General features: G+C 42.5%; 2 protein-coding genes across 2 annotated transcripts; both read left to right on the top strand.

The window, feature by feature from the left end:
* On the top strand, window positions 1-8,495 carry LOC137079142 (GTPase IMAP family member 8-like). Its single transcript, XM_067447106.1, has 5 exons — window positions 1-97; window positions 2,639-3,319; window positions 6,337-6,963; window positions 7,430-8,347; window positions 8,443-8,495. The coding sequence occupies exons 1-5, from the start codon at window positions 1-3 to the stop codon at window positions 8,493-8,495; spliced, it is 2,376 nt and encodes a 791-aa protein (XP_067303207.1).
* Window positions 8,496-8,532: 37 nt separating this feature from the next.
* On the top strand, window positions 8,533-22,992 carry LOC137078335 (interferon-induced very large GTPase 1-like). Its single transcript, XM_067445530.1, has 2 exons — window positions 8,533-8,661; window positions 18,313-22,992. The coding sequence occupies exons 1-2, from the start codon at window positions 8,533-8,535 to the stop codon at window positions 22,990-22,992; spliced, it is 4,809 nt and encodes a 1,602-aa protein (XP_067301631.1).
* The last annotated feature ends 1,875 nt before the right edge of the window (window positions 22,993-24,867 follow it).

The raw sequence follows: 24,867 nt of genomic DNA on the forward strand, positions 1-24,867 counted from the left end.
ATGCTTGCCTGGGTAGCCGCGGCGCTTGGGATGGAGTGGAACCCTCCGCCCCGACCTGAGCGCTCGCGGCTGGACAATTGGTTTTTGGGTGCACCACGTCAGGACAAGTGTGCTGAGTGACACTCAAGTGATCCTGAGACCCCGGCCTGGATATGTGCCCAAGGTTCCCACCACTCCATTCAGAGATCAGGTGGTGAACCTGCAAGCGCTGCCCTTGGCACTGCTCTGTCCAGCACGCGCTCTCCGCACTTACATAGACAGGACATGGTGTTTCAGGACCTCAGACCAGCTCTTTGTCTGTTATGGTGGGAAGCTGAAAGGGAAGGCTCTCTCAAAGCAAAGGTTGTCCCACTAGATTGTGGACACCATTGTTTTGGCATACCAGCAGCAGGGGCGCCCACAGGAGTTCAGCTTGGCTCCTCAGCAGGCAAACATAATGCGATCATGCCAGCTACTTCCTTATATACCCACGTGGGTAGGGGGAATTACGCATGCAAATCTCACATGCCCATGGCATTGGCACTGCCATTGGGCGTTCATCACTACAGACTCGGTGCTTAGGATCCTCTCCCTTTTGCCACCTCAACCTCAAATCACTCCTCTCATGTAAATAAATATCTGGGCTGGATGTGGTGTCTCTGGCTGGGGAGCTAACCAGTGCACACCAGGGTCCATACTACAGATAAAATAAAAAATGTAAAAAAAATCAAACCGGGGGGGGGGGGGGTTGCTGTTATAGTGCCCCAGTGTATTTGATCAAGGACTCAACGGAGCATAGAGGATCATTTGAGGAGTGTGTCGCTGGCGGCAGGGAGGGTCCTGGGTGGATCAGATGAAGATGACTGTGTCCGGGGGTGTCTGTTGGTGGTGCTCACTGACAGCGCTGGAGCGGCTCCCGGACATAGACCATAGTGTCCCTCCACAATAACTGGATTGCCTGGTCTAATCGTTTCATCAATATCATGATTTATATTACTTTGAATTTCTAATCCTTACATTACATCTATTATTATTATTACTGTTATTATTATCATGTGTATTATAGCTAATGCTATAACTAATAGCTACTATCACTACTACTATTACTATTAGCTACTATTACTATCACTACTATTATTACTATTACCTACAATCAATACTACTATTACGATAATTACAACTATTACTGTCACTACTACTGATACTTTTAACTATTACTACTACCACCATTACTGTTACTACTACAGTTATTATTTATTATTTTTTGTTATGAATACTACCTCAAGTATAAATGTGTTACTATTACTATAAGCATCTCAAATTACCCTTATCCCTTAATACTCCATTGCTTAAACTTACCAAATATACCTGCATACATCACTATATTTATATTCAGTTGTTTTTGTTTTTTTGATGGTTTTCCTCTGTTTGTTATTGTATTGTTTTTGTTTTCTTTGTTGGTTTTCCTCTCTATTTGTTATGGTTTGGTTTTTCTACCCACTATACATGTATGTATGTCTATGATCACTTGCATTGTATAAGCTACTATAATTTGTTAATTTGCTATCATTTTTTTTTCTCTAATAAAAAAAAAAAAAAAAAAAAAAAAAAAATATATATATATATATATATATATATATATATTGAATCCTCTGTTGACCTGTTATTATTAAAATGTACAAATCAATGAACTGTATTTGAGTTCTTTTTGTGGAGTATAAAACAGTATAAGCCTAGATAAAAGTTTACAGGAAATGAGTTTTAGGAATTATATATAAAAATAATAATCATGAAGTTTTATAATTATTACCTTAACCTTTTCAATAATTTGCCCACATTTTAAACATCAGGTAGGCTATTATTTAATTTAATTCAATTCAAATTTATTTCTAGCACTTTCCACAATTTTTTGCATGGTTGCAAAGCAGCTTTACATACATATAGACAGTTATTACAAAAGTTAATATATGTAGGTGAATTATGACAAATAAAGAAAACAACATATCGTCGGTTTGAAATGGTGAAAGAAATTCACTCTAGCCTACCTGATCAGAGGTTTTATTACTTTAGTGTATTCCTAAAACACTCCAATGCACCTAGACACAATTTATAATGTGTCACAAATACATGTGCTTAAGTATACTATTTTGTCACTAGGGTTATCCATAATCAACTTTGATGTTTTATGAAAGAAAGAATATAATTTGGTGAAAGGGAGGTGAGGGGGGTTATCCATAATCAACTTTGATGTTTTATGAAAGAAAGAATATAATTTGGTGAAAGGGAGGTGAGGGACATGTTGACAAATTGTTCTTTTTGTGTGAATTATTTCTTTAATAAATAAAGTTGATTTTTTTTTTAATAATTAGTGTATTTTTAAATTGCATGTAATTTTTATTTGCAGTTTAAAGAGGCCTGCGAAGTCCATTTCTTGACCGACCAGGAAGTAAGTCAGCAATTATATAATCTAATCATTCATAATATTCAAAGTCGCATACCATAAAAATCCTTGAGAAACTTTGTGTGTATCAGGGAGGTCTATGTAATGCCTAACATTTCCATTCATTTCAATGGCATTTACTAAACTAAAATATGCCATTTAAACTGTGCTCTGCGCATGGACTCACGTGAGTACTGCTATTTGTGTTGTGTATTCCAGTGAGTGATTTGAGGATTGTTCTGCTGGGGAAGAATGTAAAAGAAAACAGCAGAATACGAAACTTCATCCTAGGAAGAGCAGCGTTTCAGAGTGAAGCGCCACCTGCTGATGTAGAGCTGCACATTGAGAAACACAGAGGAAAACTGAAGGACAGAGACATCATAGTCATCAACGCTGGTCACCTGCTGCACCCAAATCTGTCAGAGTCTCAGATCACACAGGGAGTGAAAGAGTGTGTGAATCTGTCTGCTCCTGGACCTCATGTGATCATACTTGTGCTGCAGCAGAACGACTTCAGTGAGAATGATAGAAATAGAGTGAAATATGTGCTGAATGATTTCAGTGAGGAGGCTCTTGAACACACTCTAGTGTTGACTAATGAGAAAGAGATAAACAATAACCATATTCATCAATTCATAAAAGAGTGCAGAGGTGGACATCTTCAGTTTGATGAAAGAAATTCAGGATTGCTCTCTGAAACACTTGAAAGAGTGGAGAAGATGCTCAAAGAAAACTTGTATGAGGAAGCAGGAGAATCCTCATCAGTGGATAAAGAGCAGAGCAGATCTGGAGGTTCAGTCACAGCAGAAGAAGAGGAGGATGGTGATCACGAAGATGATGGAAAAATCAAACAAAGCAAGATAGAGAAAAGCGAAGTTTCCATCCAAAGGAATACCTTGTGTAAGTTTTGTTGGCAAGAGAGTTAGATTAACCCACACATACACATCACCTCTCAAGAGATTTGATATAACTTTTTATAAAAAAAACTTTTTATAAGGATAAATACAAAAACAGTTTTATCAGAAAATATCCGGCCCCCTTGAACTTTGCGACCTTTTGCCACATTTCAGGCTTCAAACATAATGATATGAAACTGTAATTTTTTGTGAAGAATCAACAACAAGTGGGACACAATCATGAAGTGGAACGAAATTTATTGGATATTTCAAACTTTTTTAACAAATCAAAAACTGAAAAATTGGGCGTGCAAAATTATTCGGCCCACTTAAGTTAATACTTTGTAGCGCCACCTTTTACTGCGATTACAGCTGTAAGTCGCTTGGGGTATGTCTCAATCAGTTTTGCACATAGAGAGACTGACATTTTTGTCCATTCCTCCTTGCAGAACAGCTGGAGCTCAGTGAGGTTGGATGGAGAGCGTTTGTGAACCGCAGTTTTCAGTTCTTTCCACAGATTCTCGATTGGATTCAGGTCTGGACTTTGATCTAAAACACCTGGAATATGTTTATTTTTGAACCATTCCATTGTAGATTTTGCTTTATGTTTTGGATCATTGTCTTGTTGGAAGACAAATCTCCGTCCCAGTCTCAGATCTTTTGCAGACTCCATCAGGTTTTCTTCCAGAATGGTCCTGTATTTGGCTCCATCCACCTTCCCATCAATTTTAACCTTATTCCCTGTCCCTGCTGAAGAAAAGCAGGCCCAAACCATGATGCTACCACCACCATGTTTGACAGTGGGGATGGTGTGTTCAGGGTGATGAGCTGTGTTGCTTTTACACCAAACATAACATTTTGCATTGTTGCCAAAAAGTTAAATTTTGGTTTCATCTGACCAGAGCACCTTCTTCCACATGTTTGGTGTATCTCCCAGGTGGCTTGTGGCAAACTTTAAACAACACTTTTTTCTTCTTGCCACTCTTCCAGAAAGGCCAGATTTGTGCAGTATCTGACTGATTGTTGTCCTATGGACAGAGTCTCCCACCTCAGCTGTAGATCTCTGCGGCCAGAGGGACAGCCAGGTCTTGGTAGATTTGCAGTGGTCTGAAACTCCTTCCATTTCAATATTATCGCTTGCACAGTGCTCCTTGGGATGTTTAAAGCTTGGGAAATCTTTTTGTATCCAAATCCGGCTTTAAACTTCTCCACAACAGTATCTCAGAGCTGCCTGGTGTGTTCCTTGTTCTTCATGATGCTCTCTGCGCTTTAAACGGACCTCTGAGACTATCACAGTGAAGGTGCATTTATACGGAGACTTGATTACACATATTTGTTGTTTCTTCACAAAAAATTACAGTTTCATATCATTATGTTTGAAGCCTGAAATGTGGCAAAAGGTTGCAAAGTTCAAGGGGGCCGAATATTTTCGCAAGGCACTGTACTAAGTGAAAATGGTGATACATTCTATTTACACCATGTGAAAGTAGTTATTTGCAATGTGTAAATACTAACTATTTTGACAGATACATACTTCCAGTATTGTTGTACATAAACGCGATGGAATATTAATAGACTGTAAATTATTATATTTATTAAAATTATTAAATGATTGCAGCCTTAATGGGACAATAAAAGCCCTCCCTACACGACCCTAACCATTAAACATTTCGTCAAGCAAATATTTAAAGTAAATGCCTTTCCGATGTAGCCTAGAAATCTAGACGCACCCTAGCGGCAGCAAATCTAATCTGCCCGCGAGTGTCGTCTAGCAACTCTCAAACTTCTGAGCTGTAAACGCCAAACTCTGGTCGAGGCCAATCACATCGTGTATAGAGTCGGTGGGCGGGGCGTAACATAATGACGGCCGAGTTGTGCTTCCGTGCGTGCAATCTTAAGAAGAGAAGATGTGTTCTGAGTTTTGCCGACCGAATACGGCGAAAATTTAATCTGTCAACGAACTCTGCTTCACCATCATTGCTTTGGTTGGTTGTAGCACTATCCAATTGCTGTGCAGAGGGAGTTTGAAAGACAACCGTTTATCCCGCCCCTCGGATTGAGCTGTCAATGGTGAGTTTCCAGACCAAACATCTTGATGTGGGTCTGGCTTGTCAGGTTATTTCTGATGTGATATGTGATGGGAAAACAGACAAGAGCAAGCTCGGCAAAAGGCGAATTCGAAACCGGGTCAATTGCTTCAAAACCTACATCCTTAAGACGTTAAAATATGCCTGTTATTTTTTAAATATTGTTTTCACAAGTTCACACTTAGATCAAATAATTAGAGTAAAGATAATGCGTATTTGGCGTGCTGTCCAGGGGAGGGCTCCGAGCTTGGAATTTTTGCCCGAACCCAGAGTATCAATCGTGATAAAGATACTCTAGAACTAGACTGTAATGTATTATGGATTGTGTTGAAATCTGATGAGATTATTAAATTAAAGTGAGGAGATAAAAATGGTCAACAAGAGAAGGTAAATCTGTTGTATATGTACACCTCTTATCATTGATTAGATTGATTAACTTAATGTGCTCCACTTGTGTTTAATTAGGTTTAATTATCTGATGTGATCCCCTTGTTAATTAGGTTTGATAAGCTGACGTGCTCCATTGTTTAATTTGTTTAATTATCTGAATGTACTCCTCCCGAAATTTGTTAATAAAACTTCACTTTCCCAAACAGGCATTGTTAGGCAGAGCTTGTGTTACATTATTACATCATTATATTACTTAACAGATTAGTGTGGAAACAACTTAATTCCTATTTACATTACTTTTACATTATTTACATTTACAGCACTTTAAAAAGATTGTTAATAAAAAAAAAAAAAAAAAAAAAAAATATATATATATATATATATATATATATATATATATATATATATATATATATATATATATATATATATATATATATATTACAGAGGTGAACATTCAATTGTAATTAATACAATTTTTATTAACCAAATTAACATTCTCATGTAATTGACCCACTAAACTAATGTCATGTTTGTTTCTCAGTGGGAGATGTCTGCGCTTTGCCAAAGCTGAATGTGGTTCTGTGTGGGAGTGACAGAACATTAAAAGCCTCCATATCAAACCTCATCCTGGACCAGAGATACAGAAGATCCGAGCTCGGCTCAGAGTGTGTGAAGCTGGAAGGGGAAGTTCATGGACGTCTGATCACTGTGGTGGAGCTTCCAGCTCTGACTCGTCTCTCACAGGAGGAAGTGATGCGTCAGGCTCACCGCTGTGTGTCCCTCTGTGATCCTGGAGTTCATGTTTTCCTCCTCATTATTCCTGATGGTCCAATTACTGATGAAGACAAAACAGGAACAGAGGAGCTCCAGAAAATATTCAGCTCCAAGATCAACAACCACATCATGGTCCTCATTATTCAGAAATCAGAGAACAAGACAGCAGAACTGAATGAAGCAGTGAAGTCTGTCATTGAGCGTTTTGGGGGAAGACAACATTTCCTTGAGCCAAACACACAAGTGTCCATGTTGGTGAATAAACTGGAGAAGATGGCAGAAGAAAATAGTAGAATTTGTTTCTCCACAGAAACATTTTTGGAGGCACAAATAGAAAAATTTGAGGAAATGAGGAGGAAAGTAATCTCATTTGAGATGCAGGTTCAGCAAAAAGGTAATGATCAGAAAATGTGTGTCTCACTTTCACTTTAAATGATAAAACGTGGACAGAGGAGTAGTTACTCATCCACTACTGGAAAGTTCACAATCTCAGTCCGACCATTGCACAGACAATCTCTAAAAGACCCAGAGAGGCTGTGGCTCAGACCTAAACATAACCTACTTTTTTCATTGTTTTTGCAGTGATTTTATGGCTTTTATGCAGAATCTTAAGCAGAATTTAGTTATGGTCCATCTAAGTTAAGGCGCTCAAAGATTTACAACCCTACATAGTGTGATGTGTTAAATACATTTTCTCCATGCCACACGAACATTCACATAATTATGTCAAAATCACAATTTATTTGATTTTAGTTTGTTCTGTTGTATTTGGGATCATTCAAACAGATTGCTCCTAAATGCTTGTAGGATGTGACTTTAAAAGACTAGCAGCATGACTCAAGCAGTTCTCTCTTTTTCAGATTCAAGAGAGGTTTTAGATGATGTGAGGATCGTTCTGTTGGGAAAAACTGGAGTTGGGAAGAGTGCATCAGGAAACACCATCTTAGGGAGAGAAGCATTTAAAGAAGACTTGTCTCAAGAGTCAGTTACTAAAGAGTGTCAGAGAGAGATGGTTGAAATAGATGGCAAAATCATTACTGTGATTGATACTCCAGGACTGTTTGATATTAAACACAGTCATGAAGAAATCCAGAGAGAAATAACCGACTGCATCTACACACTTCTGCCAGGACCACATGTGTTTCTGTTACTGATCCCAGTTGGACGTTTCACTCAGGAGGAGGAAAACGCTGTCAAGATCATTCAAGAGACTTTTGGTGAAAACTCCCTAATGTACACCATGGTGCTCTTCACCAGAGGAGATGATATAAAGAGAAAGACCATTGAAGAATTCCTGGGAAAACCAGGATCTGCTTTGATGAACCTCATTGGACAGTGTGGAAACAGATACCATGTGTTCAATAATAATGAGACTGAAGACCGTGTGCAGGTGTCGACATTACTGCAGAAAATCAATGACATGGTGAGAGCAAATGGAGGGAGTTACTACTCATGTAAGAAGTTTAAGCAGATGGAAAGAGAAAAACAAGAAGCACAGATGAAGATGCTAAGAGACAAAGTGGAACAACTGAACACAGAGAGAGGAGAACTCCTGGCCAAATATGAAAAAGAAAAAGAGAAATTGAAGATTAAATTGGAGGCAGAAAGAAAGAATCATGATACAGAGAAGAAGATAAGAGGAGAAGAATTTAGAAAGATTGAAGAACAATACAAAACAAAACAAGAAAAACTGGAGACAAAGCTACAAGAGGAAAGACAGAAGAGAGAAGAGGAGGATGGGAAAAGGAGGGAGAAAGAACAAAACATAATGGATGAATGTGATGAAAAAATTAAAGAAATCGAGAGAGAAAAGCAAAGAATAGAAAGAGAGAAAGAAGATATTCAGGGCAATCAGAAAGTAGAAATACAACAGATCAAGAAGATGATGGAGGAAGAAAGACAGAATCACAACAAAGAGAAAAGTAGAAACTTGGAACAGCTACGTAAAATGTATGAAGACAAAATGAGGGTAATGGAACAACAGAAGCAAGATGAACTAATGAGACCAAAACCAGTGGACTATGAAGACGACAGAAGAACAGAAATAGAAAACATGAAAATGTGCTGCACCCAAACAGCCTCTTCTCTAAAGGTAAGTGATCAATGAAAATCACAGGTCAGGGGCATTTAGAAGACTTAGGGCCCTATCATACACCCGGCACAATACGGCGCCACGCAAGTGTTTTTTGCTAGTTTCAGCCTGACGTAGTTATCATTTTCATGTCTTACACCATTGTTTAAATGGTAAAAGCACTCGTGCCCATCTGTTCACCAATCGGCTCATCGTTGGCACGTTTGCTATTTGAGGAACTGAAAATGACTGTGACATTGACCAACTGAAAGTAGTAATATTTTAGTAAATAGTGATTCCTCCATTGGAGATACAAACCTTTTGGACCATTCACTGGGTGCACCAGCTGTTCTTCCCGTTGTTAAAGGAACACTCCACTTTTTTTTTTTTTTGAAAATAGGCTCATTTTCCAAGTCCCTTATAGTTAAACAGTTGAGTTTTACCGTTTTTGAATCCATTCAGCCAATCTCTGTATCTGACGGTAGCACTTTTAGTATAGCTTGGCATACGTCATTGAATCATATTAGTCCATTAGCATCGCTCTCAAAAATGACCAAAGACATAATTTTTTCAAAGATAATATTTTCCCTATTAAAAACGTCCCCGGTTACGACTGTAACCTTAGTTCTATGAGAACAGGGAATGAGACGCTGCGTCAGCTGAAGCTACGGGGAACGCCTCCAGCGTGACCGGTGTCTGAACTACTATCAAATCACGCCAATCCTATTGACCGGCGACAGCCTATGATGTCATCAAGGTGCGACCAGGAAGTATGTAAGGGCGCCTTGCAAACATGACACTAGCTTCTTCATCTGAAGGGACTGACGCAGCGTCTCGTTCCCTGTTCTCAGGGACCTAAGGTTACAGTCGTAACCGGGGACGTTCCCTTTCGAAAGGGAACTCGAGCTGTGTCAGCTGACAGTACAGGGAACGATATACCCACGCCGCCATGCTGAGGGGAGTGCATGCCCCTTACTAGCAGTGAAAACTGCCTGGACAAGAGTTCGAAAGAAAAGTCTGAACCACTCCCCCTCTGGTCACACTAGGCTGTCAGTTACAGCATTCCCTACGGTCATAGCCCAAGCTATATGCCTAAGAGAGGATCTTATTAAGTGTTTTATCTGAGGTCTCTTACCCTCGGCTGCTCAAAGGCCTGGGACCAACTACTTCAACAGAAGGGGTCCCTTTAAGGGAATGTGGCTAGGGGGCCCGAGGGCGCCCCAACCGGCCACTATTCGGGAAAACCTTCACCAAATGCCACCAGGGAGGCCTGACCTAGCATCAATTATGTGGGACACCCCGGCTTGGCCAACCCTGTCTGTTTAGAAACAGAGCCTCCGGACTTTTGCTTACTCATGAGCATCCAGACTGAGGGACTGCAAACTGGCTGTGTCTTCCTCAAACCGGAACTCGGAGACGGGAATCCTGGAGAGCAGTACTCAGCATAGTGCTTTCTAACCCTTGCCAGTGAGGGGAGTCTCTTCTGCTCGATCCTAGGATCTACTGAACACATATTACAGGGGTGCTCAGGTGGCCGGACAGGCCTACGGGCTGATCTAACCGGGAGGCCCCGAGGGGGGCCTGACCGTCTGATCAGGCTCAGGCGGCCTTAAGCTTGCAGACGACCCTCAGTGAGGGGAGCTCTTAAGCCTGCCTGGTAGGTAAACCATGCTGTAGGCTGGCAGGTCCCTGTCCTGAAGGGACCGCGCAGCAGAAACGGCGTCTCGTCGTGCTAGGGCATGAGCCCGCCCTCGGGTATTGCCGGCCAAGGCCGGGACCCAACAGCAGGCAACTACTAGCTGTCAGCATAAAGCCAGTTATGTGTTTCCGTTCAAGGGACTCGTTCCCCCCAGGGAGGCCCAAAGGAGCCTCTACCTGGCTCCGTTGAGGCTAGCTGTTAAAGGCCAGAGGGAGGTGGCTTTACTGGTCCCCTCAGGGGAAGCCAGATGAGGCCTGCTGTAACCCAGCAAGCCCTTAGGGAGGCCTGGTGAGGCCTGCTACCTGCCATCTGGTGACTGGAGCCCAGGGACAACCCCTCAGGGGAGGCCAGATGAGGCCTGCTGTACCTCAGCCCCGTCCCATGACCACTGGCAAAGTCGCAATCCATTCTGCATTAATAACAGCCCCCAAATGCAGAGAAAGGGGGGTGGGCATTGGCCAGACGACCCTGAACTGAGGGGAGGCCGGGTAGGGATATAAGCTCCTGCAGATGTACTGACACGAGCCCAGGACAACTTGCCGGAGCACCTTGCCACTGCAAGACGCCGATGCCATCCCACCAGCAGCCTAGGCCAACTTGATGCAGTGCCCTCGTGAGGGCCAGCCCGCATCGATCTGATAAAAGCAAAAAACCAAGGCCCTAAAAAGGGCTGGGACAGACCTTACTGCAGTTCATGCGCTAGCCTGACCTCATACACTCATCTAGATATTTCACTAGCAGAGGTGCTAATGCTACCCAGGGGTGGCTATGGGCCTAACAGTTCGACTAGGAGAATGCACATAAGTCTATATCGACGCTACATGCCCGCGGGCATGCGCAGTGGCCTCAACTGCTCATATTCACATATCCAGATGAGAAACTGCCTACCACAGACCACAGTGCTGTACTAGCAAAACATACAGCCTAACATAAACACACAGTGTTTATCACAAACATCGTTCTAGCCACCCCACCGGGGAACTACAGGCCCAATCTTCTCTGTAGAAACTTGTTTCCCACAAAACCCCTCAGGGAAGCCTAGAGTCCAAACATACGGGAAAGAAAGAATGTTTGCCCTAAAGGTGACTCAACCGCTCTCCTCTGGTCTCTTATCACGTTCATGTAACATGCATGCTTCGGCGCACCAAACCTGAGGGGGGGCTTCTCACATGCCCGCCAGGTGGGACCTAGAGTATCATCACTTCACAGCCCCACCACAGGCCGATTGCAAGAAGCACCTGGGAAGATGCTGAAGAAGAGGAGAAAATTCAGTTGTAATTCTTAACTCACCCACCAGGGGAAGACCATATCATCCACGCCAACCACGTTGTGATAAACCTTCTTTCCTCTTCTCTGGGAGTCCACCTCGTTGCGCCCCGCCCTCAACCACGGGGCGCACGAGAGGCGATGTTGGCCCTCAGGCCCCGCCACTGGTCTATGAACGCGACGCCTCCCGCCTGCCTGGGATTGGGATCTCAGCAGCGTGCGGGTCCTCAGACACCACTGCACACGCTTTCTCGATGCTGGCCCTTGGGCCCAGCTATCGCTGGTGTGGCGCGTGTCCGCCGCCCTGCATTAGGGTTTTTATTTATTTTATTTTATTTTATTTTATTTTTGCCCTGATTGTGATCCCTCAGCAGACCTTCCCAGTATACTTGTAACAACGACATTGTGTATAAAGTAGCACCAGGCTGACCCGCTGGCGTGTATGCCCTGCCATTTAATAAACTTATCGTTAAAAAAGCTCAGATGGCAGGGGTGGAGCTCTCAGTGTTCCCACCTACCTGGACCGGAGATTACTCTTAACGACAACCCGTGGCGAGAACACCTACCCAAATCCACCCATCCTCCAAACATTAGCATTCATACCCGCTGATGTCAGTGCAAAAACTGGATATGGATTCTTCCATGCCCTCCCAATCTCAGTAAGGAGATCAGAAAGGAATGGAAAGCTCAACTGAGCCGATGATTCATGGCGGGGAGAAATCGATCGTAAGTCTAATACGAATGATCTCTCCTCTAACGCGCCCACATGGCAGCCGCAGCCCTTGCAGAGCGTACATAACATTCATCGGCTCCGCATACACGTTCAGGATGGCTGCTAACTAGTTTATCTTCTTCCCAGCCATCCCTAAGAGCATTTCAAATAGATCTCGTCAGCCGCCAGATCCCCAGAGGGAACCGCCCTCTTGTGATGATCGGCAAGCCCCATCCGAGGTAACCATGACGTGCGTCTGCGCTCAGCCTCGGCGTGAGTGGGACTATGTCACTAGTCTCAGATGCAACCATCCTCTTCCCTCAGGAAGAGAGTCAGTCGAGAGCGGAGTGATCGCATACAGTGTTTTTTTTATTTTTTTAACAAACGCTCCCGTTGCACACAAACAAACAACAACCTCCATAAGAGCTTGCCTGTGTATGCTCTTAATCCCAGGCAGAAATCAAATGAATTCAGATTAACTTTGACTTGAAGCATTCAAACAGTCCCTGAAGATGAAAAAGCTAGTGTCATGTTTGCAAGGCGCCCTTATATACTTCCTGGTCACGCCTTGATGACATCATAGGCTGTCGGCGGTCAATAGGATTGCCGTGATTTGACAGTAGTTCAGACACCGGTCAACGGCGCGATGATATTACACAGCGACTGAAAGTAGTCCTAAGATAGGTAACTTCTAATGCGACCGGCACTAAGGGTTGCAGCCAGTAAATTATGTTGTGGATTTACTGTGCGATTAGCCATGGTTCTCTGTGTTGTAAAGGGCTGTGATAGTGAGTCGAAGGTGTATACTACCATCATGTTTCACAGAATACCAACAAAAAACAAGTAATGAAAGAATCAGTGGTTGACTGCTCTAAACCATAGATATTAAAACACAGGTAGATTCAAACAAGAAACTGCGTGTTTGCTCAAAGCATTTGGGACCAGATGACTATTTGTAAAACATGGACAGAGTTACCACTGTACGGCGTATACAGTATATAACGCTAGTAGTTTTGTTGTAGAGTTCTCCTGAGGTAGTGCATAGTTTGATTAAAATAGAATGTGGAATAGGGATGGCGAAAACTAAACATTTTCTTGACCGATGAGCCCCATTAGCTGGTTGAACCAGGTTAACCGATTAGTGTAAAATATGCTGCGCTATTTGAAATAACAGCCGCGAGCCACACCTGCAATTTCGCAACTGTGTCGCATCTCTCGAAGATCTCTCTGCCGCTCTCACACACACACACACACACACACACACACACACACACACACACACACACACACACACACACACACACACACTGTTCCGGCGCCACCGCCTCCCTTCAACTCATGTCCCTTTTTTAAAATCCTCTACAGCGCGAAACATGAGTCCCGCAAACACGCCGCAAAGGAGCTTGTTTGTAATCGGAGGACAAATGGCTCCTTAGTTTCGAAATGGTTTGGGTACAAGGTGATAGCGTTGAAAATAAAGGCATTTATCTAGCATTATAGCTCATTTGAAAAATTGGCTCTTTTAAGCGGCTTGTTTAACCGCGGCTCATTTAAGAAAATGACAGTTTCGAAAAGACACCGCTTTAGTTCGAGGTAGTGCTAACAATAATAAAGAAAGATGATGATCAACACCATATGTGTTAGCACTGAAATGTAGATGTATTATATTTCCAAATGTAAGCCCATCTTATGCGGAATGCACGCTTCATACTGTTGTCTGCCCTAGGCTTTAACCTCGAGTGTTTACTTTTTACAAACCTTGTCATCTTCGAGATCTAGAAAAATGCCCAAATGGCAGTGCCAATGCCATGGGCATGCAAGATTTGCATGCCTAACTCCGCCTACCCACGTGGGTATATAAGGAAGTAGCTGGCATGATCACATTATGTTTTAGCTTCGGAGCCAAGGGTTACATACCTCTTCACTCCTAAAGCCTTCTGAGTTAACTGTCAGTTCTTCAAGACGGCAAGACCTTCCAGTCGGTTTTAGTGTCAACAGCGTATTCCAGCAATCGCATACTTCCTGCCTGCTGGCCAGACGATACGGTATCCAGTTGGTGTGTGGTCCCTGGGCACTTCGGCATCGACTGCAAGGTTATCCTCTCACAAAAAGAGCTCACACGTTGCACGTCCTTTTCTGGATGTCTCGCCCGTGTGCTTCTGGGTGTGGCCGGTCTCTGGCGTCTTCCGATGGGCACTCGCACTGTCTGACGTGTTTGGGCTTTCAGCACGCTCAGGCAGCGTTTGTGGATGAGTCGTGTTCCCCACTGCGGGTCACGACTCAATGAGCTCCGTGCATCTGCCGGAGTGAGAGTCCCCTCTTCCACACCCCGAACTGACGTCTCTACGCGAGGCGTCAATTCACAGGGTGACCTGAGGGTGATGGTGTGGAACAAAGCTCAGACACTCATGCCTCGGCCAACACCCCCCTCTGTTGCACCGGAACCCGTGAGCATTGTGATGGAGCCTCAGTCTCGGCCAGTCTGCGGGTTTTGTTCGACGCTCCGGAGGACGATGAGATGTCGGTTGCTGCATCACAAGTTGGGCTAGAGTCCTCAGAGGATGAGGATTCTGCTGTGCTGCCGTCCACGGGTGTGTCAGCATTGCCCCAGTCGGACCCGAGTTGACTCCCGAGTTGCCCGAGTTGACAGCCATGTTTACCCGGGCAGCCGCGGTGCTTGGTTTGGAGTGGAACCCTCCGCCCCGTCCTGAGCGTTCGCGGCTGGACGATTGGTTTTTGGGTGCGTCACGTCAGGACAGCCGTCCTGCCGTGCCCCCAATTTCTTTCTTCCCGGAGGTGCATGAAGAGATTGCACACTCGTGGAGGGCCCGGTTGTCCTCTCGCGAGCGTTTTGCAACCTCTTCTGCCTTCTCTGAACTCGATGGGGGCGGTGGCTAGAGGGTACAATGGGGTTCCCAAGGTGGAGCGCTCTGTGGCAATGCAACTGTGTCCCCAGAGTGCCACCTCCTGGCGTGGCGACACAAAGCACCCCTCCAAGGCCTGTAGATTCACATCTTCCATTGTGTTGAAGACCTACAGAGCTGCGAGGCAGGCCGCCGCCTCTTTGCATGCCATGGCAACTCTTCAGGCCTACAAGGCCAAGTTACTGTGCAACATGCACGAGGGTGAAGCCGACCCAGGGCTCAGAGATGAGCTGCTCGCCGCGACCGACCTCGCTCTCCAGGCGACGAAGGTTACCACACGCTCCTTGGGCCTGGTGATGTCCACAGCAGTGGTCAACGCACAACGCATCTCACAGCAATAGTGTGTTAATGAATGATTCAGCGTTTGAATGAATCGGTTGAATCAAAGATTCAATTACCTGTTTGTAAACGACTGCCTCATTCATGAATGAATCAGCCGTTTGAACGAACCGACTCAATGACTCACTCATTAAGACCTGCCGCCACCTACTGGTAGTTTAGTTTCATGTTTAAACATTCTTTCCAAACGTTTCTAATTGTATTAAAAATATATAGTTAAAATAATTGTATAACATTATTTAATGCTATTGTAATTTGTCAGTGTAAATTATTTTATTTAACAACCATAAGCCATGAGCGTTATTCTAATTTAATTTATTGATAAAATATAAGAATATAAAATGAAAGCTGAAGCATATCCTATATTTAAGATTAATCCTCATAAATATGAAGATTTAAATACATCAAAGCTAAAGAAAATGTTACTTCTGAATATTGATATTTAACTCTGCAGATCACCCTGATATTGTGAGTCAGAATGTAAACTGGGCAACAGATGATAAGCACATTAGCCTACATTAACCCAAAACTAACTAAATTAAAACGCCACAGCCCATACTGTTTTCTTCTTTTTAATTAATAGAATATAGACATAAAGAGAATAAATTGTTATACAAGTACTTTTACTTTTAATACTAAAAGTACATTTAAAATCAAGTACTTTTTTACTTTTACTTAAGTAGGATTGTCGTTGTAATACTTCTTACTTAAGTAAATATGGCTCTGGTTATTTGTACTTCAGGCAGCAAAGGGTTCTCGACAACTAGCTCATACTGGGCCACTCTCAGGAGCGGGTGTATGAACACAGAGATCTGGTTCTCGACCACTTAGCTCGTCTGGGCCTTCGGGTCAACTGGGAGAAGAGCAAACTCTGCCCCGTGCAGAGGATCTCTTTTCTCGGTATGGAGATCGACTCAGTCGCCATGTGCGCAGCTGGCTGCAGTTTTAAGTGCTTTGCAGATGGCCCCATTTGAGCCTTTACAGTCAGTAGATGTTAAGTTCTTGTCTATGAAGACAGCGCTCCTGACCGCATTTGCCTCCATCAAGAGGGTAGGGGACCTGCAGGCATTTTCAGTTGACGAAGCATGCCTGGAATTCGGGCCGGGTGACTCTCACGTGATCCTGAGACCTCGGCCTGGATATGTGTCCAAGGTTCCCACCACTCTGTTCAGAGACCAGGTGGTGAGCTTGCAAGCGCTGCCCTTGGAGGAGGCAGACCCAGCCTTGGCACTGCTCTGTCCAGGGTGCACTCTGCACGCTTACGTAGACAGGGTGCAGTGTTTCAGGACCTCAGACCAGCTCTTTGTCTGTTTTGGTGGGAAGCTGAAAGGGAAGGCTCTCTCAAAGCAAAGGTTGTCTCACTGGATAGTAGACACCATTGTTTTGGCATACCAGCAGCAGGGGCGACCATGCCCCTTGGGGTTAGGGCACACTCCACTCAGAGCGTGGCCTCCTCTTGGGCTTTAGCACATGGTGCTCCGCTAACAGACATCTGCAGAGCTGCAGGCTGGGCGACACCGAACACATTCGCCAGATTTTATAATCTCTGAGTGGAGCCTGTATCAAAATATGTACTCACCTCTACAAGTGGCCGGTAATGGATTGGCTCAGGTGTTTTCGCTTGCTCGCCATTCCACTCCATGGACTGGATACGTGCAATATTACTCCCGGAGCGGGTGTCTTCCCTTGGAAAGCCTGCCAAGGTATCTTGCTCATGGACACTTCGACACTTGGTCAGGTGGAACCGGGGATTGAACCACCAACCTTCTGGTTTGTAGACAAGCTACATGAACCACTGAGCCACTGCCGCCCCAATTAAAAATCCACCTGCGGCTGGTACCACAATGATCTTCCGTATGCAGCCCTTAGCGGGTCATAGATGCATTCTTAAGTCCACCCTACAGGTAGGCACTATGGCGCATATCTCCACCTGGAATATGCCTCCCAGTGTATCTTGAGATCTCCTGTGTTAAGTGGAGGCCTTCGACTGTACTAGTCTTACGCCAGGGCACTCGCGCTTGCACAGGGCACTGGAAGACAGCTGAGTGGCCTGTCTAAATCGGGACCCCCATTCGTCAGTCACTGACGTTACTCAGAGTGACTGAATGAAAGGGAACGTCTCTGTTATGTATGTAACCCTCGTTCCCTGAGGAGGGAACGGAGACGTAACGTCCTTCTGCCACTTCTGCTGTTCCGCTGGAACAGGAGTTCAGCTTGGCTCCTCAGATGGAAACATAATGCGATCATGCCAGCTACTTCTTTATATACCTAACTGGGTAGGCGGAGTTACGCATGCAAATCTCACATGCCCATGGCATTGGCACTGCCATTGGGCGTTTTCTAGATCTCGAAGATGATAGGCTTCTAAGCGAAATCCCCATTCATCAGTCACTGACGCTACGTCTCCGTTCCCTCCTCAGGGAACGAGGGTTACATACATAACCGAGATGTTTCTGCTTGGAGTAATCCGATAGATTTTTTTTTTTACATTTATTTTTAAGCCCTTGTGTAAACAGGCCCTAAAATCTTAAAATGCTCCTTATCTTAAAAATTCATTACTGTAGTACTTCATTATAATATATATTTTCTGTGTTTGTATATATATATATATATATATATATATATATATATATATATATTTCTTTTTTTTTTTTTTTTATCTGTGTTTTTCAGGGTATCATCTCTGCTATGCACACTAGCAAATTTGTTTTGATGTGTTGATGTATTTACAGAAAGATGAGACTGGTCAAAACCCAAAGGTTGGACAAAAAAACATCAAGCTTGAAGAACTCTATGATAGACTAGATCTGACAAAAAGATTTCAAGATAAAATGAAAAGAGCAGACATTCTTGAAATCACCAAGTCATCATTTCAGTCTCAGGAGCCACAGGAAGAGACTGAACTGGTAAACTCATTCCTACAAAAGCTGATGAACATGGACTACAGAGCAAGATACATCATAAAACACAGAAAGAAAGAAGGTAAAAAAGATAAGGCAAACTACAGCCCGGATATTCACCCAATGGATGTTCAGTTGGCTGTGTTTCATTGTGCTGATGGTTTCCTGAAGCAGCTGATAGTGACTAAACTCTCACAGTGTCAGTATTCACTGCCTCTGCTTGTTCCTGATCCATTCACTCAAGAGATTGAGTTTCCTCTCTGGACATTTAGACAAATCAACAAGAGCTGGAAGAAGACACATACCAACAATGAGATCATTAGTCAAACTCAACCAGTCTACAAGGCTGAGACTCCAATGGTGGCTTTCTTCAGGTTTGGCTCAGTGTCTTCATCCAAGTCTCAGCTGATGAACGGCCTCATCAATGAGAAACACAACACATTCTTCCACAGGAACTGCTCAGGAAGCAGCAGAACCAGAATCCTGATGGATGGAGTGGTGGAGATCGCCTGGTACTGCCCTTCTGGGAAAAAGACTGACGCATTTAATGACTGTGTTGCTTTCTGTAATCTTCATGGTGATGCAGCAGCCAATGAGAAACAATATGAGATTCTGACCAGTATGTCTTCTGTGAATATCCTCTTCTTACCTGATTTTGGACAGAAGAACCACTACAAAGGTTTGGTAAGATCACTTTTCAAATCTTCTCAACCTCTCATTTGTCTGCTCACTGACAATCACTGTGATGAAAATGAACTGGGGAATGGAAAATTTATAATTGGTCTTTTGGACAAAAACCAGTCGCATGTGTCGAATCAGATAATGGAGACGATCAGAGTGAGTTTAAGCAAACAGAAATTTACCTTCAAACTTGAAGATGTGGCCAAACACACAGGAATCAGAGTAGATGAGCAGGATCCAGAATGCCGAAAAGGGAAAGAAGCAGCAGTTCAGATCATGGGATTACTGAGAGGAAAGGATCCATCAACAGCGAAGGAAACAAACCTGCCCTGTCAGGGGAAACTGTGGCATGACTGGTGTACAAAGAACAAAGAGCTACATCATCTAGATGGAGAAAATGTAGAGGAAGATAAAAGTACCAAACTGAAGAGCATGAGAGAAATAAGAGAAAAGCAGATGGATCAAGGATTAGAAGATTTTATGATGACATTTACTGAAACAATGAAATCACAGAAAGACAATGAAAAAAAATATTTTCTCAGATGGATGATGAACCTGCTGGATGAGTTCACTTCAGAGAAGCTGTGTGATCTTCATAGGGAATATGACAAGAAATGGCATGAAGTCTCAGCACTGAAAAAAAATCCTAGCAATCTAGATCAACTGCAGACTGAACAAACAAACCTGGAAAACATATCAGAGCAAATCAATAGGACAAGTTTTGGCTTAGAGCACGTCATGAGAGAGTTTGGTCAGATCTATGAATCGTGGTCATCTGTGAAGAAGAAAGGCCTGCAGTTTGACTTCCATTCTCTCTCAAGTCTTGCAGCAGAGATGATGATCTCTGGATTTCCAATGGAGCTGATGGATGGAGATGCTGCTCATGTTCCTCTCACCTGGGTCACTGCTGTTCTAGGTGAACTTGTTAAGAAATTAGGAGACCAGAAAGTCTTTGTGTTGTCAATTCTAGGGATTCAGAGCTCTGGGAAATCCACAATGTTGAATGCCATGTTTGGACTGCAGTTTGCTGTCAGTGCTGGCAGATGCACCAGAGGAGCTTTCCTGCAGCTGGTCAAAGTGTCAGAAGAGATGAAAACAGAGCTGAAGTTCGACTTTATTCTGGTTGTTGATACTGAAGGACTACGTGCACCAGAACTGGCTGGAAGCTCAACAACACATCGTGACAATGAAATGGCCACATTTGTTGTTGGTCTTGGCAATATGACCCTAATCAACATTTTTGGAGAAAACCCATCTGAGATGCAAGAGATTCTTCAGATTGTTGTTCAGGCCTTCATGAGGATGAAGAACGTCAGATTGAGTCCCAGTTGCATGTTTGTGCATCAGAATGTCTCAGATATCACAGCTGGAGAGAAAAACATGGAGGGAAGAAGACGACTGCAGGAGAAACTGGATGAAATGACCAAAATCGCTGCTAAAGAGGAAGTCTGTGATGCAGAAAGATTCAGTGACGTGATTGCGTTTGATGTACAAAATGATGTGAAGTATTTTGCTCAGCTCTGGGAGGGCAGCCCACCCATGGCACCACCAAACCCAAACTACTGCGAGAACATTCAAGAACTGAAGCAAAGTATTCTAACACATGCTTCAAAATCAGATGGAATAATGCTGACACACCTAAGAGACCGTATTCAGGATCTCTGGAAGGCTTTGCTGAATGAACAATTTGTGTTCAGCTTCAAAAATTCCCTGGAAATTGCAACATACAAAAAACTTGAGACCGAATACAGCAAGTGGACCTGGAGCCTTCGCAATGCAATGCTGGAAATTGAAAACAGACTACACAATAAAATAGAAAATGAAGCAATTCATGACATTGAAGAATTTAATCTTGAAAGAGAACTGAATCCGAAAAGGGAAGAAGTGAAAAAGACAATGTCTCATTTCTTTAATAAAGACAGAGATTCAGGTGTATTTAATCAGTGGAAAGCTTCATTTGAGATAAAAATCAAACAGCTTCAAGAAAACATTGTGAGAGAAACTAATAGGAAACTAAATGGGGTTCTTCAGCAGCGTCACCTGAAGAAAAAGATGGATGCTCAGAGGACACAGCATGAAAACACACTCTTTGAAAAGAGCAAAGAACTTGCTTTAAAATTCAAAGATCAAGCAAATGATGAAAATTTCATGAAAACAGAGTTTGAATCATTTTGGAAACAGCAGACAGCTGAGATCATCAGAGACACTCCTTTAGCCAAAGATATTGACATATTAAAGGATGTGACAAAGCTCTTCAGTGAGACCAATGCAAGTCTTCCTTTAGACCGAATGAAAGAGAGCAGTCAGCACAAAGATATGATCTCTTTGCCAAGCTATTCAGAATATGTACAGTTGAAGAAATCCACTGGAAAGACAGCACCTTTAAAAAATGCATACAAACGAGGTAAAGAGGTGATGGGTCTTGTTTTATCTAAAGAGGATGAATCTCAGATAAGATCCTTAATCACAGACATCACTGAACACACAGAAGAAATGATTCAGTCATTTAACATTGCAAAGATGGGCTACAACAACAGCTGCATTCAACAACTCGTAGATTACATAAAGGCAAGAATAAAGCAGCATGAGGAAGGGGAAAACATGAAATATGTGTTCAAGAGTGAATTCTTTGTGGATCTGGTGTTTTGCATATTTCACAGAGCAAACAAGACATTCACTGATCAGTACAAAATGTTTAGGGAAGGCAATGATCCTGTTCTCTATTTTGAAAGGAAAAGTCAAGAGTATATCAGAATTTTCCAGAAATACTGTCAAGGAACAACATCAGCTGCTATTTTTGGTGAATTTATTTGTAATAAACTGAAAGAGCCCATTCAGCAGAATGTCTACAGAAAAACTGCCAGAGATTTAGCAAATGAAATGACGACAAACTGTGAATCACTTAATGGAAATCGATCCAAACTGGAGAAACACATCCTGAAGAGACTGGCAGAAGAGGAGGATTTTAATGTGTACATGACCTACATTAACAATCCCAAAGAACACTTCAAGAATTTCATCAGAGATGAAGTCAGTCAGTACATCATTGAACGATTTGAAGACAGTGTTCGACCCAAGATGGAAAACAGCATTAAACTGCTGGAGCAGAAGATCACAAACTCAGCACATGAATCCACCAAACATGTTAAAGAGATCAATGGAGATGTTGATTTATGGTTGCTTCGTTTCACACAACAGCTCTCTGATGTGCTGGTATTCTCTCTGAATGACTTCACTGGACTTAATCATGATGATGTTGAAGTCAGCTTCCTAGAAGATGTGATCATGAATGAACTTCCTTCTATAATGTCTGACATACGCAGTACATTCAGCACAGAAACTTTTCCAGTGAAGCTGGAACACACAGACAGACCAGATGAGCTTCTGATCGATCACTTCTGTCAGTGCTGTTGGGTTCAGTGTCCTTTCTGTGCAGCCATCTGCACCAACACAATAGAAGGCCATCCTGGAAATCACAGTGTTCCTTTCCATCGTAATAATGGACTGAATGGGTGGTTTTACAGAGGAACAACTAACCTATCTATCAGTATCTGCACATCAGCAGTAGCCAGTAATGGATATTTCTATCCAAATAGGTCAAATTATACAGTCCTCTGGAAGAAATACAGAAAAGGAGGTCGTAAATATGCTGCATGGAGTATCACCCCAGATCTCTCTGAGCTGCCGTACTGGAAGTGGTTTGTGTGCAGATTCCAGAAAGATCTGGAAAAGCACTTCAAAAAAACCTACCAGGGAAGTGGCAAGATTCCAGCTGAATGGAGAAGATGCTCTCAAGGGGAAGCAATTGAAAGTCTGGATGAATACATGTAATGAAGAAATGAACAAGGACTCTGATACACAATACACAGCTGAAATGAGATTATGTCCATACTTCAGTAAATGTATAGCTAAAATATAGAATAACAAAACTGCTCAAAGTAATAATTCACTTAGTAGATTAAACATGTAAAAGAGCGATATAATCAAGTGTTCTGTTCTACACAGCAGTAACTGATCTATACTTAAAGACAGTAGATGTTTAAAGAATATAACAAACATATACATCTTATTTCATTAATTTACTTTAACACAAGTTTGTCTCCTGTAGATGTATTGCAAGATGTATTTTTACTGCTCTACACATTTTCAGATACACATCTTTAAGAAAATGCATTATATTGCACTATATTAACACTATTATTTTTTACATCACTGTGAGAATAATACTTACTTTCCATTTTCATATTAAGTAGAAAATTACTGACCGTTTATTTCACTTACATACTGTACCATTTCTCCCCTCCCTGCTTCTTATCTATTCTTTATAATATATCATTAAAGTGTTGAGTATATATACCCTATGCAGACTAAATCTATAAACCTCTGAAGAAGCTTGATCATGAAGCACTGTCTTCTGTGTCTGTTTCTTCTCACACCTGTGCATTCCTGATTGAAGAGGCTGAGAATATTTAGGGTGCTGAGAAATAACCTGACAATTATCACTTCTGAGGTTCATGGCTGATTACAAAAACCAACCAAACTAAACATGAACTGAACCCAGCCTACTTTTGGTGATGAGCACTGGGTTTGGAAAAATGCATTTACACCAAATTAAATTGAAACGGACAAATTTCTGCTCCAAATGCTCTAGTGTGTGAAAGCACCTGATATAAGAAATGTTGTTTGCCTAGTTTAAACTATAAAAAAGTAATGATTTTGCCTAGATTTAAGCAGGACAACATATTACTGCCATATAAACAAATGCTCCGGACGGTTAATAAAGGCAGTCTGAAGCGAATAGATGTTTTTTTTTTAAAGAAAAATATTCATATTTAACACATAATAAAGTAAAATACCTAGCTTCCAGCAGACTGCCTTTTGTATTCAAGGTTTCACTACAGAAGGCCTTTTTTAACCCCTGGAGACATGTTGATTTCTTTTATAATGGATGAATGCACTGCCATTCAATGCCATTATCAATCAATCAATCAACTTTATTTATATAGTGCTTTTACAATGACGATTGTGTCAAAGCAGCCTCACAGTGTTAAACAGGACAATAATGCAACAAAATAAGGTTTGGCTGTACAGTCGTACTGGAGAAAACAGTGATGTTATCAGCTTATTTTAATTTATCATATAGCGACAATGTTGGCAGATCAGTATTATAGTTTATAGAATTAAATAAGACCAAATTAATTCGTTTTATTTGTATATTTAGTTGAATAACTTGGATCATAATTTTAGTGTCCCCAACTGAGCAAGCCAAGCCAGAGATGACAGTGGCATGGAACCAAAACTCCATCAGGGCATGATGGAGAAAAATAAACCTTGGGAGAAACTAGACTCAGTCGGGGTGCCAGTTCTCTTCTGGCCTATTAACACACCATGTATGATTATTATTCTGGCAACCTTACAGGTCAGAAATCATATTAGATCGGAATATTCAAAATTTCTGGGTATCACGCAAGAGATGGGTTAGTTTAGGATGGCACGCCGATTACACATGAGTATGAATACTTGAAAGATCAGAGTTATTACGCCGGAGACAGGTTTATTGAGGATGATGTGCCGGTGAGGCAAATTCAGAGGGGACACTAATGGACATGGACTCATCTCACACTCCAGGATGAGCTGGTCATGTCCAGACGCAGGTCCACTATCCGATCCGGACACGGCCTGGATCCGACCGACTGCAGTAATCCT

Source organism: Pseudorasbora parva, chromosome 6 (genome assembly GCF_024679245.1).
Source record: "Pseudorasbora parva isolate DD20220531a chromosome 6, ASM2467924v1, whole genome shotgun sequence".
NCBI classification, from domain to species: Eukaryota; Metazoa; Chordata; class Actinopteri; order Cypriniformes; family Gobionidae; genus Pseudorasbora; species Pseudorasbora parva.

Excerpts from the sequence above, each read along its gene's own strand:
- LOC137079142 (XM_067447106.1), top strand. The coding sequence starts at position 1 with ATGCTTGCCTGGGTAGCCGCGGCGCTTGGGATGGAGTGGAACCCTCCG. Across the intron at positions 3,320-6,336 it reads CATCCAAAGGAATACCTTGT|TGGGAGATGTCTGCGCTTTG; the intron begins GTAAGTTTTGTT and ends TTTGTTTCTCAG. Across the intron at positions 6,964-7,429 it reads GATGCAGGTTCAGCAAAAAG|ATTCAAGAGAGGTTTTAGAT; the intron begins GTAATGATCAGA and ends TCTCTTTTTCAG.
- LOC137078335 (XM_067445530.1), top strand. The coding sequence starts at position 8,533 with ATGAGGGTAATGGAACAACAGAAGCAAGATGAACTAATGAGACCAAAA. Across the intron at positions 8,662-18,312 it reads AAACAGCCTCTTCTCTAAAG|AAAGATGAGACTGGTCAAAA; the intron begins GTAAGTGATCAA and ends ATGTATTTACAG.